The sequence below is a fragment of the Diadema antillarum genome, unplaced genomic scaffold (genome assembly GCF_040938485.1).
Source record: "Diadema antillarum isolate AM-2024a unplaced genomic scaffold, OU_Dant_1.0 seq00001933_RagTag, whole genome shotgun sequence".
Lineage (NCBI taxonomy): Eukaryota > Metazoa > Echinodermata > Echinoidea > Diadematoida > Diadematidae > Diadema > Diadema antillarum.
In genome coordinates this window covers 207135-224269 of record NW_027272595.1, presented here as the reverse complement: position 1 = coordinate 224269, position 17135 = coordinate 207135, and the positions used below count along the sequence as shown (strand labels likewise).

General features: G+C 39.9%; 1 protein-coding gene across 1 annotated transcript in view; it reads left to right on the top strand.

Annotated features, from left to right (window-relative positions):
* The window catches only part of LOC139713256 (protein unc-79 homolog), a 55141-nt gene that overhangs the window by 19387 nt on the left and 18619 nt on the right, over positions 1-17135 (top strand). The window contains 16 exon segments of the mRNA XM_071625001.1: positions 763-975; positions 1478-1813; positions 2263-2553; positions 6093-6383; positions 7056-7319; positions 8428-8445; positions 9957-10122; positions 11206-11330; positions 11914-12062; positions 12659-12816; positions 13385-13566; positions 13915-14116; positions 14620-14826; positions 15217-15306; positions 16059-16174; positions 16523-16576. Coding sequence (XP_071481102.1) covers positions 763-975; positions 1478-1813; positions 2263-2553; positions 6093-6383; positions 7056-7319; positions 8428-8445; positions 9957-10122; positions 11206-11330; positions 11914-12062; positions 12659-12816; positions 13385-13566; positions 13915-14116; positions 14620-14826; positions 15217-15306; positions 16059-16174; positions 16523-16576 — 2862 coding nt within the window.

The window sequence follows — 17135 nt, the reverse complement described above, 5'->3', positions numbered from 1 at the left end:
TACGTGTGCACATTATGAAGCTGTAGTCACTTGAGAAGATGTTAAGTGGAATAGAAATACTTCTTTATCCTTTTTCCCCTTTACACACTGGTTTCCGTTTTTCTGTGATGGAGGAGTATGTATGCTAGAAATGTAGAAAGTGCTGTGGTTGATATGTATTATATATTACTCTGATGATCAATGGCCAAGAGCAAGATGATTAGTGATGCCTCAAGTGGAAACTTTCCATGACTAAATATCTAGGAATTCTATTACAGATTTGACACGCCACAAGTAGAATATGAATTCCTATATACTGTTAAGATTCAATGTGAAAGTAAATTGAATATGTCATGAAATTACAGAGGGTGTCTGACATATACACTGTCTAAATTTAACAGCACAGTATTGCGAACTCTTTTGCATGTGTAGTATGATGTGTGGAGACAAGATGCTCCATCTGCTGGTATTAATCTATTGTTCAAATAAATTTCACGAATCACCACCACCACCACCACCACCACCATCATCACCATCAACATCATCATCACCATCATCACCATCATCACCATCACCATCATCACCATCACCACCATCACCACCATCACCACCATCACCACCATCACCACCATCACCACCATCACCACCATCACCACCATCACCACCATCACCATCATCATCATCATCATCATCATCATTTTCTTTCTTTATTTGTTTGAATGTTTACACAGCCAAGGGGAAGTTGCATAGTTGTATCTGACCCTCCTCCTTGTCATGTTTTAGGTTTGGGACCACATCATGCCAGCCTGGATGGAGTCCATCTGTCAGGAAATCCAGGAGGAGGACCTCAACCAACTCCAAGACATCCTCTGCAAGCTCTTCGACATTGACATGTGCCCGCTGCCCTTCTCCTCAGATAAGATGTTCCACTTCATCGCCATCAAGTTCAAATCCTCCCAAGCTAAGGACCAGGAGAAGGCCCTCCTTTGGCTCCAGGTACCATCTTGGGTTTCCATCCACACTCTCACTGTAGTCATTTTGATGTTGGTTTTTGTTTGCTTTTTTTTGTGTGTGTGTGTTGTTTTCTGTTTTTTGTGCATGTGTACATTGTATGTGTTCATTCTGTCAGTCCATCTTAATGATTTTCCATTAAAATGAGAATTCAAGTAGCCATCTGACTTTAATCAGGTAGGGGGAACAACGATACAGTTAGGCTGCTATTTTTATAGCATACCTTTAGAAAGTGCATTCAAGGTAGCTGTCAGAGGTCATTTTTTTGTGTGTGTCTGACCAATTATGAATTTATGTACAAACTTTGAAAAGTTGGGACACAAATTCTATATTTTGACATTGAACAAGTACATTGTTATCTTTGTGCCTTCAAAATTTTTAAGTTAGTGAGTGTATTGGTGGTTTTACTTTTTGACAATTGCCCTGATTGTTTCAGTTCTGTCAGGCCATAAAGTTCCCTGTACCATCTTCTTTGTGACATTATCAGATTCTATCTGAGATGGACATCGTCATCCCCATCAAACTCCTGCTCTCCATGTTCAACGAGGGGCTGTCCTCCATCATCGACATCCAGAAGGCAAAGGTCGCCGTGTTCACCACCAAGCAGACCCTCTCGCCAGACAGTGCGGCCACGGCAACCATCAACATCGTCACCCACTCTTCCTCCATGCCCACCGTGGTGGGGATTGCTGGCAAGGATGGTGACACCAAGCTCAAGGAGGAGGAGGAGGTTCAGCGTCCAGCACAGGTCATCAAGTTCTCATCAGACACCTTGATGCCAGCAACACCTCTCACTCTAAATAAGGGAGATGGAGTGGTCAAGGTATTACATAGTGTTGTAGTGTTGTCTTTCTCTCTGTTCACAAATTTGTCTTTTTAGAATGAAATTATCATGGTGGTTTTTTACAATTTCTTCCATCATTTCCTCTCATATGTATATAAGTTTTTCTGACATATGTATATTTAATTTGTTTTGTTTTGTTTTTACATTAGAATTCTTTATATTTGATATGAGAAAGTTGGCAACTTATGTTTGTTTGTTTTTTGATCAGAGAATGGCATGTTTAATTTTCCTCAAATGCAATGCATAAATCTATAAGTTGTATGGAGCATAGATTGGCCATACATCTTCATTTTTAAAGGTATGATGCTTACCATGTAATGTTACACTTCTAGTAAAGAATCAAACATATGCATCTCTTTTTCATAAACACCAGTTATATGCAACAATTTCAGTGCCTGATTAGGAAGAATATTCATTTTTTTCCACAGATCACAGAGAGCTTTAAACCAGGGGAGACCTCCAAGCCGTCTGATCTGCCCAAGCCGAGCGAAGCACCCAAGAAGATAGAACCACTGAAGCCTAGTAGCCTGGCCACACCCAAAACTCTGCCCCTGGAGCTGCCCAATGGGGTTGGGGGCACGCTGCCCGCCGAGCCCCCTCACGTGACCATCGACCCCTCCCCCCTGAGTCCAGACAAGGATGAGAAGGCTAAGATGGAACAGACTGAGGAGGAGGTGCTCCGCTGCTTTGTGCTCATGCTGGATCTTCTTATTCTCCAGGTCAGTTCACAAGTACTATTTTATATATATATATATATATATATATATATATATAAGAGATTAAAACCTAAAATGGCATTAAAACGCTTTATCCTGGCGAGGACATTAAGCGCATGTTTTAGAAACAAGACACCAAACAGGTTAGTCATCGCATTCTTCATCAGCGACCAGGATGCGATGTGATGTTAGATTAAAAATCTGTTTCTGAAGCAGAACATACACACAAGGGTATACGTCTGCTCCTGGTCGGACGGATTTCAAAACTAACGTGCTTGTGATGGAATGCGTCTAGACTGGTAGTTGCTGCCACAGTGCATGGTAACCGCGCAGTGTGTATGTGCGCGTTTGGCGTAGCAACGACGCATCCATGGACTGGTCCCTCCACGAAGAGCCAAAGATGAAAGGATGAAATCAGTGTTAAAAAACATGACAAATATGAATCCCTGATAGCTTTTCAATGGACTTACATTGCCAACGTCATGCTCCGATTTACTATCATGAAGATAAACGGTTCAGAGACCCACCTCATCTTGTCTTTCACTGACGCAAACTCACACCTCCGGCCCCCATAGAGACATCCCAGCCAGTAGTTGTGCCTTGTCCGTGATGGAAAACTGTATCAGACTTTCCGCTAATCAACGGTCTTTCCCGTAGTCAATCAGACTTTACCTGATAGTCAATCAGACTTTACCTGATAGTCAACCAGCCTTTTCCTGGTAGTCACTGATCAATAACGAACAGAAGTGAATGAGATTAAAACCTAAAATGGCATTAAAACGCTTTATCCTGGCGAGGACATTAAGCGCATGTTTTAGAAACAAGACACCAAACAGGTGTATATATGTACACACCATATATTTCACATGGTTTTTATTTTTGCAAATTTTGCAAGTCAGGTGCTATACGCAAATTTTAAAACACACAAAAATATTTACTCAGATCCCTTCATGAATGTGACATATATACCCAATCGCGAATATAACCACTTGTAGAATTGCTGGGATGTCCCGGTTCATCAAAAATTACATTGCTAAATATATGGCATATACAGTAATCGTTGACTGAGAGACACTGATGTCACAGGGTTTGACTGTGAAACACTTCATGTACGCCTGTAAATGTGCACCAGACAAGAGAGCATTGACAAAATTGTCAAGTGGAAAAAAAACCCCCAAACCCCAATATATATTAAGATGAAAGCAAAAAGACTTTGATCATGAATAGAATGATTTGATAGACACATTGCAGAAAGAGCTACTTCAAAGAGTATTGAGATTTTGTATGCTCAGGAGATGTTTTGTGTAGTGAGTTCTAGCTATGATAGGAATGAGCCTAAATCATCCTGACAATTGGTTCAAGATCGAGTGATCAGAGTGTGCATTCAAACCATTGAAAAACCTTTTTCAGGCTCCTTGTTAATTGTTTCTTCCAACAGAGGAAATGTTTCTGATATTTCTGGCATTTTCACCTGAATTTCAGTCTGATTTATATGATCTTGTAGTGTATAGTTATTGTTATGAAATAGTTATTGTTGCATGATGTATTTGATGTGAAAAGTGTGTGCTTTGATTCTACATGGATGTATATCCTTGGCACGGGTCAAAAGATGACATCACATTAATTATTTTTTTCCGGTGCACATGGGCCAGCAAAATGTTTAGATAATTTTTGCCATAGAGAGCCCTCATCACAGCATGGTTGATGTATACTTTTCTCTCAATTTCTCATGTAAGTGTCACGATTCTTAGAATCTTGTTTTTTAATCCATCCTAGTATGCTCTCCTCTTCAAAAAATATCCTCGTCACAGACCTTTCCCATACCGCAATCATTTCAATCCTTCCTCCCTGCATATACAGAGACTCCAACTCTCCCGCTTTCAACGGGAGATCTCCCGCCGAAAGCCCATTTTTGCAAAATTTCCTGTTCTCCCGTTTGAGACTTAATTTCTCCCGCTTGAAATGATTTTTTTACTTAGTGTCATCGTATGTTGAAAAATAAGCCTTAGATAGAACAAGATAACATCTAGAACCCTAGAATTGGACCCCGGCAGCAAGAAACTTCGCGCTTTGCGCACATCAAGTTGGAGTCTCCCGTTTGCAAGGGGTTTCAGGCGGGAGAATCTCCAGATCAGAAGGTGCTTGGGGTTGGAGTCTCTGCATATATGACTTGACAGAAAAATCAAAGTTGGAGCCATATACCATTAGCAGAATGAGTAGAGTGCTTAAAGTCCTTCATTGCACATCAGAAAAATCAAATTTTATTGCAGTTCACAATCAAGTCAAGTGAGGAATAGCAGTGTTCAATGCCAAAGTTAATGGTCGATGGCTTGTGTTGACATTGCAGCTGGAATTTCATGCATACCTGTTGAGTATGAAAGATTACCCTGGTTATGACTGTCAAAATGTGAAGAATTTATAGTCAGACATTTTACTGCACTCAGCATAACTTGCATGTTCCCTCGCCATGTCTTTTGTTAATATCACAGAAACATGCAAGTTATGCTGAGTCGAGGGGAAGGTGCATTCCAATGTCTTTTGTTAAACATATCAGTACAAAGCAATGATCGACAGATGAGGTCACAACAGGAATATTGGTTTGAAAGGATTTTTTTTTTTGTGTGTGTGGGCGTATCCAAGTAATCTGGAGAAAAATAGAAGGAAAATTAGTTGAAAGATATATGGAATCTTTCTAGATATTTGTTTCACCGCAAAAGTGATGTTGTGGGTATCATAAATCAACACAAATCAATATACATTTGTATTTCAGAGAACCTTTAATATGTTATCCTCTGTTTTGTTGTGATATGTTGACTCAATATCTTTTCTTTCTTTTTTTTTTTTTTGTCATGCATGCATAAAAGTATGAAAATAAGATTAGACAATGGATCAGTCTGTGATGTATGGTGTTTTTTTTTTCCTTCTTTTTTACAGCAAGCATGCCTGGACACACTGATCAAGTGTCTATCTGTGGTCTTGTAGAGCTCTTCTCTCCCACACCAGTTGTGTCTTGTTTCTGTCAAGCTTCCCCTCAACGTTGTTGGTATGCATGCCAAACTTGCATGAAAGCTTTGCACATCCTCAGAAATCAGAGCAACCCGCTGTAACCTTTGATTTGTTTCTTGATATTGGAGAGCATGCTATTGATGATAAAAGTAACTTGAATGTTTTGTGCATGTGTAAAATGTGCATTGTAGGAGAAAAGTTAAATGCAGTTTGTAACCACAGGCTGGAGAGCTGTTTGTTTGGGAAAAAAGGAGATTAGATATAGTCTCCTAATCAGTCTCTAGTTTAGAGAGAATGGAGGAATATGTTGATGAACTTACTCATGGATAAACAAGCTCAGAAGTATTTAATTGGGCATACTGTTTGAAAACCAACTACTTACACATTTCAGTATTAAGTATAGACAGACAGCTAATTGTTTTACTTTCAATTTTAAATACTCAATTGAACTTGAGAGAACTTTGGGGAATTTTAGTAAACATTGTATAACTTCTCAAATGAAACCATACTTTACACCCATTCATCCCTGTGTTCAGAGTGACCTGCAGTACCTGCCATTCCACCAGGGACTGGAACACAGCCAGTCCAAGGACTTTGTAGCCCTCCTGACCCAGATGCTGCACACGCCCTGGGTGACGGAGAACATGGTGGAGCCCGCCTCCAAGGAGGAGGAGAGTAAGGAGGACAAGCAGGCCACACCCAAGGGGCCAGGAGAGCCTGGTGAGGCCAAGGTTGGTGGACGAGGGGCAGCAGCTGCACACAAGAAAAATGAAAACAGCTCTCTGCGGAAGAGGTCTATCGGACACAAGTGCACAGCAAATTATGAGGTACGCTGGTCAACGTTCAAACAAATGTGTTAAATCCAATTGACTTTATGTGAAAAAACATATGCAAAGAAGTCAGTCAACATTATGTATTGATACCTCTATATTCATGTGTAATTGTGCCTGTATATTTTGTGCTAGAGACTATAGGGAATACAATAGGAGATTCAGGCTTCTACCAACCTTTAGTAGTTTGCTTGCTAGCTTTCGTTCACTCCTAAGGACTTCTTCAGGCCAACTGGATTACCCCGTTTCACTAGCACTGCCTGCTTGTTTCTTGATCATTGGACCGAAGATTAGTGATAGATAGCATCCGGAATCCCTATTGAGTGTGAGCTTGATCTTCTTCATCCAGATGGACTCTTTCACTTTTCTTTGCCAAAAATTCCTTTTGTGGCCAAGAAAATGTAGGGAATGTTTGGCAGTTATTGTGCGTGTGATTACATATGTCATTGCCTTCTTTCTTTGATCTTTCCACTAAATGGACAAGTCCAACTCCCCTCGACGTACAAGCAATTCATTTCATATCTAAAGTAGCTTGCTTTTCCTCCATTGACTCTTTGTGTCATGTTTCTGTTATACTATCTTTTCACAAGCCTGTATAACAACAGTAACAGTGAAAATGATAAACACACATGATTCCAAGTTCTGTGTGTCTACTCCCCCTGTCCCCAGGCCATGGGCACCAACGGCTGCAAGATGACCTCTTGCACCCTGTGTGAGCTGTGGGCACTCTGGTTCCAGCTCTCTCTCAAGCTGCTGGAGCGCATTGCCCCGGGGGGCGAGACCAAGGTGTGCGACATGCCGGACGTCTCGGAGTACCAGTTTGAGCGCTGTCTGGAGGAGGCACTCACCATCTGTAAGACCAATGATGTTAAGGGAAAGAAGAACCGCGGCATTATGGACCGTGGGATGAGCAAGCACAAGAAGCTGACCAAGGTAAAACTACGAAGATAAGGAAGAATGAATGATAGAGTTGGAATGAAGAGGAATAGAGGGAAGAGGAAACATTGGGTATTTTTAAAATTTGTTCATGAAGTCATATGACACATTAACATTATGAGTATGGGGTGTAATGTAAACCCATTTTCTCCTCCCCCCAAAAAAAAATGAAAAAGAAGAACAAAACTTGTGGTATATTTTGAGTCTTTCATTGTGACTTTGACCATCAAGCTTTGGGCACACTTGGGTATCACATGTGCCCTGATTGATTAAGTTGGTTGAATGTTTACTTATGATCCCTTTGGCCCTTATGTCTTTGACTTTTCTTCTCACAGACATCTGATTTTAGTTGATTTCAAACTTTAAAACCATTTTTAAAATAAAATGTTGATGTGTGCACTGGTTTGGAATTGTTCGTGCTGTATTGAGTGAACCTTTTCTGCACAAATACACGTAGAGACTAAGTGATTATAATTCCTTAAAGCTGGCTTGAGCAATATTCTGAGTTATTGATTAAATCAATTATGGAATCCTTTGTGTCTACCTACTTTATGATAATTCATTTTCATTTTTGTTTTTGAAGCTGGATGATTTTATTTGACTAAAAAAGCTGATCAGTTTTATTCTAGCCTGTTGATTGTTGATGGTCTTTCCATCTTTTAAATACTGTGTTGTTCCTCTGTTTTCTTGTTTTCTGAAACTTTACTGCACTGCTCAGATTTAAGGATTTTCTGCATTAGAATTTTGACTCTCGCATTTCATTCTTCTTCACACGATTTGACTTTTTTGAAAATCTCTCTCTGTCTCAGTATACCAAGTTTTTTCACACCCCCACGAGTGCTCATATACTTTTACCATGTATATTTCCTTCATATAAAATGCCAGTTGAATGTGGCTGTTCTGTTTCATTCAAGATATTATCTCGCACTTGAAACAAAAACATTTCTTTGGTTTCCTTTTCCAGTTTACATTTCACAATTTGCCATCTTGCACCAGTGCTTAATCTTGTTGTTTTGTCGTCTGTTTAAGTTTTCAGTTTTCATTTCTCATTTTCAACTCTTGAAAACTCTTTCCATTGTTCTCTTCTGTTGGTTGGAAATCACAGGGACTCACTGTCCCTGAGGTAAATATCAGTGGTGGAACTGTCCAATCAGAGTTTGTCTCGTTGACCTATGACCCCACCTATGCCACAATTTAGTTGCTACTTGCATTCCCATGCTGCTACTAGTTGCCAGAACGAGCAAATGCACTAACAACGAAAATAACAAGTGACCACAACAGGCATTTATTATTTCTTCCTGTCGTTCCTATTGTTCCTGTCTTGGTGTTGTGGATGGTTCTTGTTTGTGTTATTTGTCCATGAAATGCTTGTTTTCAAGAAGAAATAACTGTGGTTACATTTGATGCAAGGCACTACTTTGAAGACAGTTTTTGAATGCATTATGCTTGTTAGCCTTCTGTGGCCAGAAAATTGTTCTTGTTGGTATGACATTAAATGTGAAAACACAGAGCAATTACTCATTGGCTATTGCAGTCAACCAACAGTAGAAAAGTCGATGTACTTGTAGAATGTATTGAACCACGGTGTAATCTTCCATTAGAAGACTTATTTGACCATAGATTATGATGGGACAGTGTGAAAGTGAAGCTAGCTAATTAGTGAAACTAACTGATTAACTAACCCTGTGACTGTATTTATGTTTTTAAGGGAATATGTGTTCATAGTGTTTGTAGAGTCCGCAATGGAGTGGTGCAGAGCTGCCCACAAAGTTGTCTCATTCCTCAAACTATCATTGATTTGCCATGCTGGTTGTTAGTTCAGTTTGAACTACAAACAAAAAAGATGCTGAACATGCTGTATCTTGTGACTGACATCAAAAGAGGAACTTACATGTATTGAAATGTTACCTTATTGCCAGAATGATTTAATTCTTCCCATTGTACTCACACGTTTGTTTGTTCATTTCTCCATGAAACACCTCACCCAAATGTTCACCTAACTGATTGGTCAGTGATAGGGACATTGATACAGTATACTTTGATAACACAAACTGTGAATGTGACCCAGTATATCTAATGAAACTGATGTTACCTGTATACTTGTGCTACTTTTCATTTGCACTGGCATGAAAGTGGACCAAGAGGCCTTACAGCTGTTAATAGAAGTGACACCAATGTGAAGTAGCATACAAGTCCTTGTCTTTTCAAGGATAATTGGAGATGCAATATATCTCACAAACAGGAGTTAATTGGTCAGTTTCAGTGCCCTGTGCCCTAATGCAGGAATATGCTGAGATATAATTCATCAAAGTACAGGTATCGTGGGCTGTTCAGTGGGCGACTTGGCAAAGGCAGTAGTGATGCATGCATAGTTTTTGACAGCTATCATTTAAATTGATAAATATGTGATGAATGTCTTTAATCTATTTATTAAAGTCTACTTTCTTCGAAGAGCTTTACTAGTATACTTACAGCTTGTATGCAATGATGATTTGTCTTAATAGATCTAAAGACAAACATTTTATGTCTGCTGTCAAGTTGTAACAACTTTAAATTGCCAGCATTGACCCAAGTAGTGACTTAGAGCTGGATGCATTCTGAGAGGTGATGCTTTGTAATCCATCCCCCACATAGAACAAGGCCGACTCCACAGCCCAGGGCTTGCTTGCTGCTACAGAGGTCCGCACTGAGGTGCTCAAGGCTGAAACCGTCCAGACTTTCTCACCCGTATCAAACCTGAAGGCAGAGAAGGAGAGGGCTGCCAAGAAGCCAGGACAAGGTGGCCTCAAACCTCAGAAAGGTAAACTCTTCTGCCTCCCAACAGCACCAGTGAAAAGTTAGAAAAAAAGAACTTAATAGAGAGGATAAAACATGTCTTCATGCTCTGAGAGGGGCACTATATCCATGTCTTTGGTAACTGAAACTTCAACTAACACTTTTCTTTGTACCTTTGTGTTTCATGCTGATTTGTCTTCTCTTCTTCATTCCATTAGGGATTCTATGTTTGTGCACATGTATTTCAGATGCATATTATATTTCGGTGATGGCATTTGGACTGTCATTTATTCTGTGCTAGTTATCCTGTTAGGTAGCATTATTATTGTCATCAAAACCCTTGCCTGATCTCCATAGCGTTTTAGTTGAGATGCCACTCATTCATATGCCTGTATGTGTCATATGTGTCAAAATATGGCCCATACTAGAATTGCATAACGTGATATGAATGTTGATGCCAGTATGCTTTGATAGTAGAATCTGCACAATAGCAACGGTAGTCTCAACACAACATGACTTTTGTATCCTTAAGAAAAATGAGGAGAGTGGGAGGTGGCAGGTAATCTGTAATTCTGTGTTGTCCACCACTTGATGTATCTCTTTCATCCCTGACAGAAAAGACAACAAAAGGCTGATCCCGACATGAGTTACACCAGTAGTGTTAATTGGCTGTCTTATGGCATACTGATGGACAAGACAGTCTGACTCACTTGATCATCTCTTGTTTTCCCGACATAAATGTAGTAAAGCCATGACCAAGCTAAATGTGACAAGTAGAGCTACAAACTTTAAAACCAGAAATTTGCGCACGAATGAAACTTTTGCAAATTTCGCGAAGAGCCATGATGCATGAAAGTAAAATGCATGCCGAAGTTTTTGTCTAACAGTCTATTACATGTAGTATATACTCATATATTTCATGGCCGGCAATCCACGAAAGTTTAATGCCGTGAAAGAGGCCATCATCTTCAATTCACAAAAGTTTCATGTAGCTAATGTTTCTGGTTGTACACTACTATGTAACAGATCGTCAATGCCTGTATCTATATAAAAGAAAGGAGCAGCTGACTTTTGTTGCCTAACTCTGTGGATGTTCTTCCTCCCCCAGGAGACAAAAGCAAAGGTGGTAAGAGGGACCAGGACAAATCCACCTGGCACACCGGCCATGGAGACTTCACCATCAAGTTGGAGGAGCTGCCCAAGTCCTTGCAGTTACTCTACATGCTGCTCCAGGTGTGTATATACTCAGGGCCACAGGGTAATATGGAGTCAAAGGGCAAAAACACTCTTTGCTGGACACTGTTTGCTTCATACACGTAACTACAACAGACGTTCCAAAGAAAAAACTCATGAAATTTGACAGGGAGACAACATATGTATATCATCTGGTTATTTTTTTTTTCATAATGTTCAGGAAACTTGACAGCAAAATTATCATGATAGATGGTTCACACTATAAAGTCGATATTAGAATGAAGGGTTAATCATTTCGTAATTCTATCCCTTTGGAGTAAGCTTCTCATTACCCTTACACTGTAGGTGCTGTTTCCTTGTATGGTATGACTTTAAATTTGGTGTTGGTCAGCATTCAGTTTAGTGATGATAAATAGTGTCAGCAAAGAAACAGTGACAAGAAATTATAGTATTTTATGGTCTATGGCACTAGCTATTAAAAGAGGATGTTGGTAATAATGATTAAGTTACTCTTATATAGTTGTTGACAAACATTTTACCGTAGAAAGTGAATCATTGACTGTTGAGGAAACTTTTGATTTTAATTTTGGTCCATATGTTGCATCTACATGTATGTATTCAGGAAGTACCAAAGCACCCAGACCCCAATGTGCTGCTCAACATGCTCAACTGTGTGAAAGTGCTGTGTCTCAATGCTGAATGTTTGAGACAAGCAGCCAAAGATCATGTAGGCTTCCTGGTCTTTGCTCAAGAGAACCTGCTTATTCCAAGGTTTGTATCATTTCCACTTACTCTTTTCCTTTCATTGTTCTCACTCTTTTTTTTTAAAGAGATAACACGTATGATTTATGTCCCATCACAGCAATTCATTGATTTGTAATTGCAACAATGTAGGAAATGAAATTGCTTGTATGTTTGAAGTGTTATTGGCTGTATGATTGAAGTATACATTTGTAATTCCCTTTTGAGTACATTATGAAATTTTATGAATGTTTATGAATATGTTTAGTAAATTCCATGACTTATATTCCTTCACACTCTGCGTAATTGAGTACCCACCGCAATTCTAAATGGCCTGTATATTTGATGTAACCGTCATCTTTGTGTTTTACATGTCTGTACCTTGCAAATGGAAAAAGCAGAAGTGAAAATACAACAAATAATGCTAAAGTTTGAGAGACATCAAAATGCCATGTTTCAATGCCCAAGATTTGCCACATTTTTTAAAATATTTTTTTTAGGGGGACTTGAATTCATTTTGCTTATTCTTATCCATGTCATGGACAGTAAAGTTAACTGTTATTCACTGTTTTGTGTTTATCATGCTCACTCATCTCGATAATGACTTATTCTCCCTTCCCTTCTAGTTTCTGGAACCTCCTGGAGGGAGAGTTGTCTCATGTGGTGGAGATTCTGGTCCCCCTCATCCTGCACTGCTTCGCCCTCCCCTGTGGGGCAGACGTCATGTGGAGACTGGTGGACAATGAGGTGGAGAGTGAGAGCTGGCAGACACGTTTTAGATCAGGTGAGAATCATGTCATTGTTGGAGGAGCTAGCAGATCTTACAATCCTAGGCTCTGTTTGACTGCCTAGATACAAGCAGTCATGATATAATTGCAGCCGTGCTGTGTGAGCATGTGAACCGCATATAATCTCGCAAGTGATTAGCTGTTGCCATATGAGAGATGTGGTAGTTACTAATCAATTTCCTTGATTTTGATCTGAGGAAGGTCCCCTGAGGAGTCAAAATGGAGGTTGTGTAAGGGGCGGGGTTTTATTAGCATGAAGGAAAGTGATGATCAGATAGTATAAGCATATCTGACTATAGAAGAACCTTCAATTGTCACTGATGGTATGGGATAGTTCTCTCAATAATCTATCGGCATTCCTAGCTACAAGTTTTGTGAGTCTAGGATCGAAGTCTTGTAGAGGGAGCCATTTAAGCTGTAATGTGATGTGAAGGTAACGCATTTATTGTTTTCATAAAGGTTTATAATGTAAAAGAGCAATTTAGAATGCCTCCATGTGTGATACAGAGTATAACTGATATGCTGGTCAGCAATATTTGTGCTTTCCCAACTCTCATCCCCTAGTTGAACGGGTGACTGTGCTACTGCGCTGTGTAGAGAAGAAATCCCTTGGCAACAACTCTGTGATTATGGGCTCCCTGGCCCATGCCTTCAGCATCCTGGTGTCGTCTACAGAAGACATCTGCCCTGCTGTCTCAGCCAGGAGCATTCTCATGCTGGAGAGCATCCCAAGGAAAGTCGTCAAGGTGAGAGCTTTGGCCTTTTGGCAGGAACGGTAGAGACCTCCTCCCTGATGATAGGCTGTCAGTATGGAATTCATCCTGAATGGTTGAAAGTTTTGTTCAGGGATTGGCTCGTTGGACAGTCTAATATTCAATTGCAACCTGAGAGGTGCTTGAAGACATCCTTTGCAACTCCTTGACGTCTGTAATACTTCAGTTCATTGTATTACAGTATAAGAGAAACCAGTGCAATAGACACTGTCTTGTTCCATAGTCTGCCAATTTTTTAAAAGAGATAATTATATAATGGGCATTTCAGCGTATACTTTGAAAACATGTTCAACCACAAGTACTCCCCTGTGTTCCCTGCAGGTCCTTGTAGGTTGCCTGGAGTTCCAGTGGGACTCAGTCCTGGAAGACCGGGTCCTAATCCTGTCCAGGCTGCGCCTCCTGCACCACTACATGCCCACGGCTCCCGTGCTGTCCTGGGAGTTCTTCATGAACCGCCTGGACACCCTGGCCCTGGAAGCCCAGGTGGACAGGGAGCAGGACAAGGAGTTTCCATTCCCCATGGGTAAGTGTCTGGACCTATGTACTTGCTACTTCATCCCATTGTGGCAGACTCACATACCAGTCTGTTTCATGTCTGCTATGTACTGTAAAAGGGAAATTTTCATGTATTTTGTGCGACCAGAAACTAGTGCAAAAATGTAAGCATGGAAATATTTTTGCTTGTTTTGTGTACCAATATGTAATGTTTTGATCCCGCAGAAATAAAAGCCTGCAAAATTCATTTTACTCGGCAGATCGCAAAAATCATTCATAAAATTTTAACTTTTCACTGGACTGCACAGAAGTGTGAAAATTACACGACTGACCATGTACTAATATCTTTGTCCAGCAATTAGTAAAGCCATTCAGCTGCTGTCTTATGAAGTCACAAAAACGTACAAAATACTGAATATTGTTTGCTTGTGGAAATATATTTTTGTGTAAATGATACTCTTTGCTGGTGGTAAGAGCAATCTTCCATTCTGTGATTGATCAATAAAACCAATCATATTCCTTTTACACTAGACACGAGTCGATCCAGTGCTGGTCTAGGTGATAGGACAGACATTTTCATGAACAAGCTTAACCGTGCTCGGCTGGCCCGCTCCCAGTCAGAGCTCTCAGGCACACTGAGGCCTCGCCGCCTCTCTGCTGCCTTCAGCAAACAGGACTACAAGGCAAGGAGCAAGTCGATGCCGACTGGACTGGGCTTTGCTAGATTCCATTTTCCATGTAAGTCTGCACTTTGCTGACCTATTGACCAACCCATGCCAAAGAAGAATTCAGTTTCCTTGAGTATGTGTCGGCACAGCTCTTCATGGAAAAAGAAGTTTAAGCACCATTTGCCACGTTTTGATCTCGGTGACTTAAAAAAAACCCCAACAACACTTTGGTGTGCTTGCTGAAGAGAGGTTTATGCAAGTTAATTTGATTTAGGGCAAGATTATCGCTGCATTGTCTTGAAATGCATTGTAGGTGAAGAATTTGAAATGTCACATATGTGTGTGAGTCAAATTTTAATGTAAAGGAAAGTTTCCTGATATTTTATTTTGTTGTTACTAAGATTATGACCTATTGATCTGATGTAACAAGAGTTTTTTTTTTCCCCTCCCCCCTTGATAGCTGATCGATCCACATACAGCCGGCCAGCCAATGCCAAGGGAGGCAATAACTTAGTTGGAGATGGCTTTCTGGCAAACAGCCTGTTCCGAGGTTAGTTGACATTTAAATTAGAAGAAACTAGTACTTCTTTGATGCACTATGCTGATGTCCCAAGTAAAATTTTATTCAGTATGTCAGCCAGTGGCTAAGATCAGATACACATGTTTTTATTTATTTCAGAAATAGAAATGTGTTCATTCCATTGATATTATACAGTGCATAGACATTCTGCTTTTTGAGAACTGTGTCTTGTTCATATTAGGTTCATATTTTTCATCTGATATCATGAATATACCAAAACGTGTCATTTGTGATATAAGTTTTTAATGTTTAAATTGTATCAGACACTGTTAGTTTAATTACATAACCCTGCCAAAAACCTCTCAAGACATGATTACTTCAGGATATGTGTGTCAGTATGTGTTTGCATTTTCTCTCTGTTTTGTTTTTTTTTTTTGAATGGGGGGGGGGGGTGGGGGAGGGGTGGTGAGCATTTATGCATGCAGCCTAGTCCGTGGTAAAGATGTTAAAAAAAAAATGGACCTTCAAGTTTTACTGTTTCTTGTTAATTTTTTTTTGCTGTATTAGCTCACTCAGCAAGACACACCACTGATGAAGCTCCAATGCGAGGAGTGTGAATGTTTTACTTGGACTAGGTAGAGTGTCGTCATGAAACTAGCAGTTTTCCTTCAACGGATAGCCCTTCAGTTGATATTGTGCACATACTATTAACTTTTTTTAGGGCCAAGCCACAATGTCTTAGCTTCTTCTCTTTTTCCCCCAATAACCTCTGTTTCTGTTAGATGGTCATTTGAAAGGTATGAAAGAGGACAACACTGAGACGGCTCCACAACTGAACATAGACTTGACCAACGTGGACAAACAAACTGTTCACAAACTGATCACTCTACTGATGATAGTAAGTCCTTATATGCTGTATAGCACATCAGAACAATCATTACCGTGTTTGAAGTAGCATGTCATGAATTATTCCAGTGTGCCGGCAAAACAGATCTGAATCTGTACAAGTTTTGATGTTATCGTGAATGTATGACTGAGATGCATATGCCAATATATTGAAAACTCAGTTCATAACAGATGACATAGATTTTTGACCATGTTTTACCTGGATGATATTCAGATGAGCTCAATGACCAGTGAATATTTACAGCTAAAGTTTAGGATGATTTTTAAACACATTCAAATAGTTGTGACAAAATGTAACTAAATATTGCTTATTTCATTGATTTGTTACTTCTTCCAACAGTTCATGACAGGCACAAACAGCATGGATGAGGACCAGGTCTCTGGGAGAGCCATGGTGAGTTTTGAATTCAGGAGTCAGTCAGTCAGTAAGTCAGTCATTCATTCAGCCAGTCACGCTGTTCATCGGCATTCTGATCGCATTCTTAATTGTGGGTAGGTTAACTCATATATTGTATTTGCTGATCTGCGGGATATCCCTTGGTCCATGCAAATGCTGCAATCACTTATATACAGAATAATACAAAGAACTAACTTGGATGATGACGTCATTTATAAATCTTTTTTAAGCCCATGAACTCTGACCTGACATCCCACAGTTCCTTACCTTGCTTCCTGTCACTGTTGTTTGGATTGGAGCTCACTTTTGAAGTTTAGAGCTAACAGAATAAGTCCACATCTAAGTGAGATCGAACGATGCTGTACATCTGCATAATTTACTGAAGTCCCATCCATAGGTTTATGATCTAGACCACGCTACTGCATATCACCTATTAGTTTCCATTTGATGTTTCTTCATATTTGTAAGCATTACAAGAAGCAGGAGTGTATGATGTGGTAATTGCATTTTTGTTTTAAATCAGAATGTCTCCAGAATGTAGTCCCTTGGGGCATTT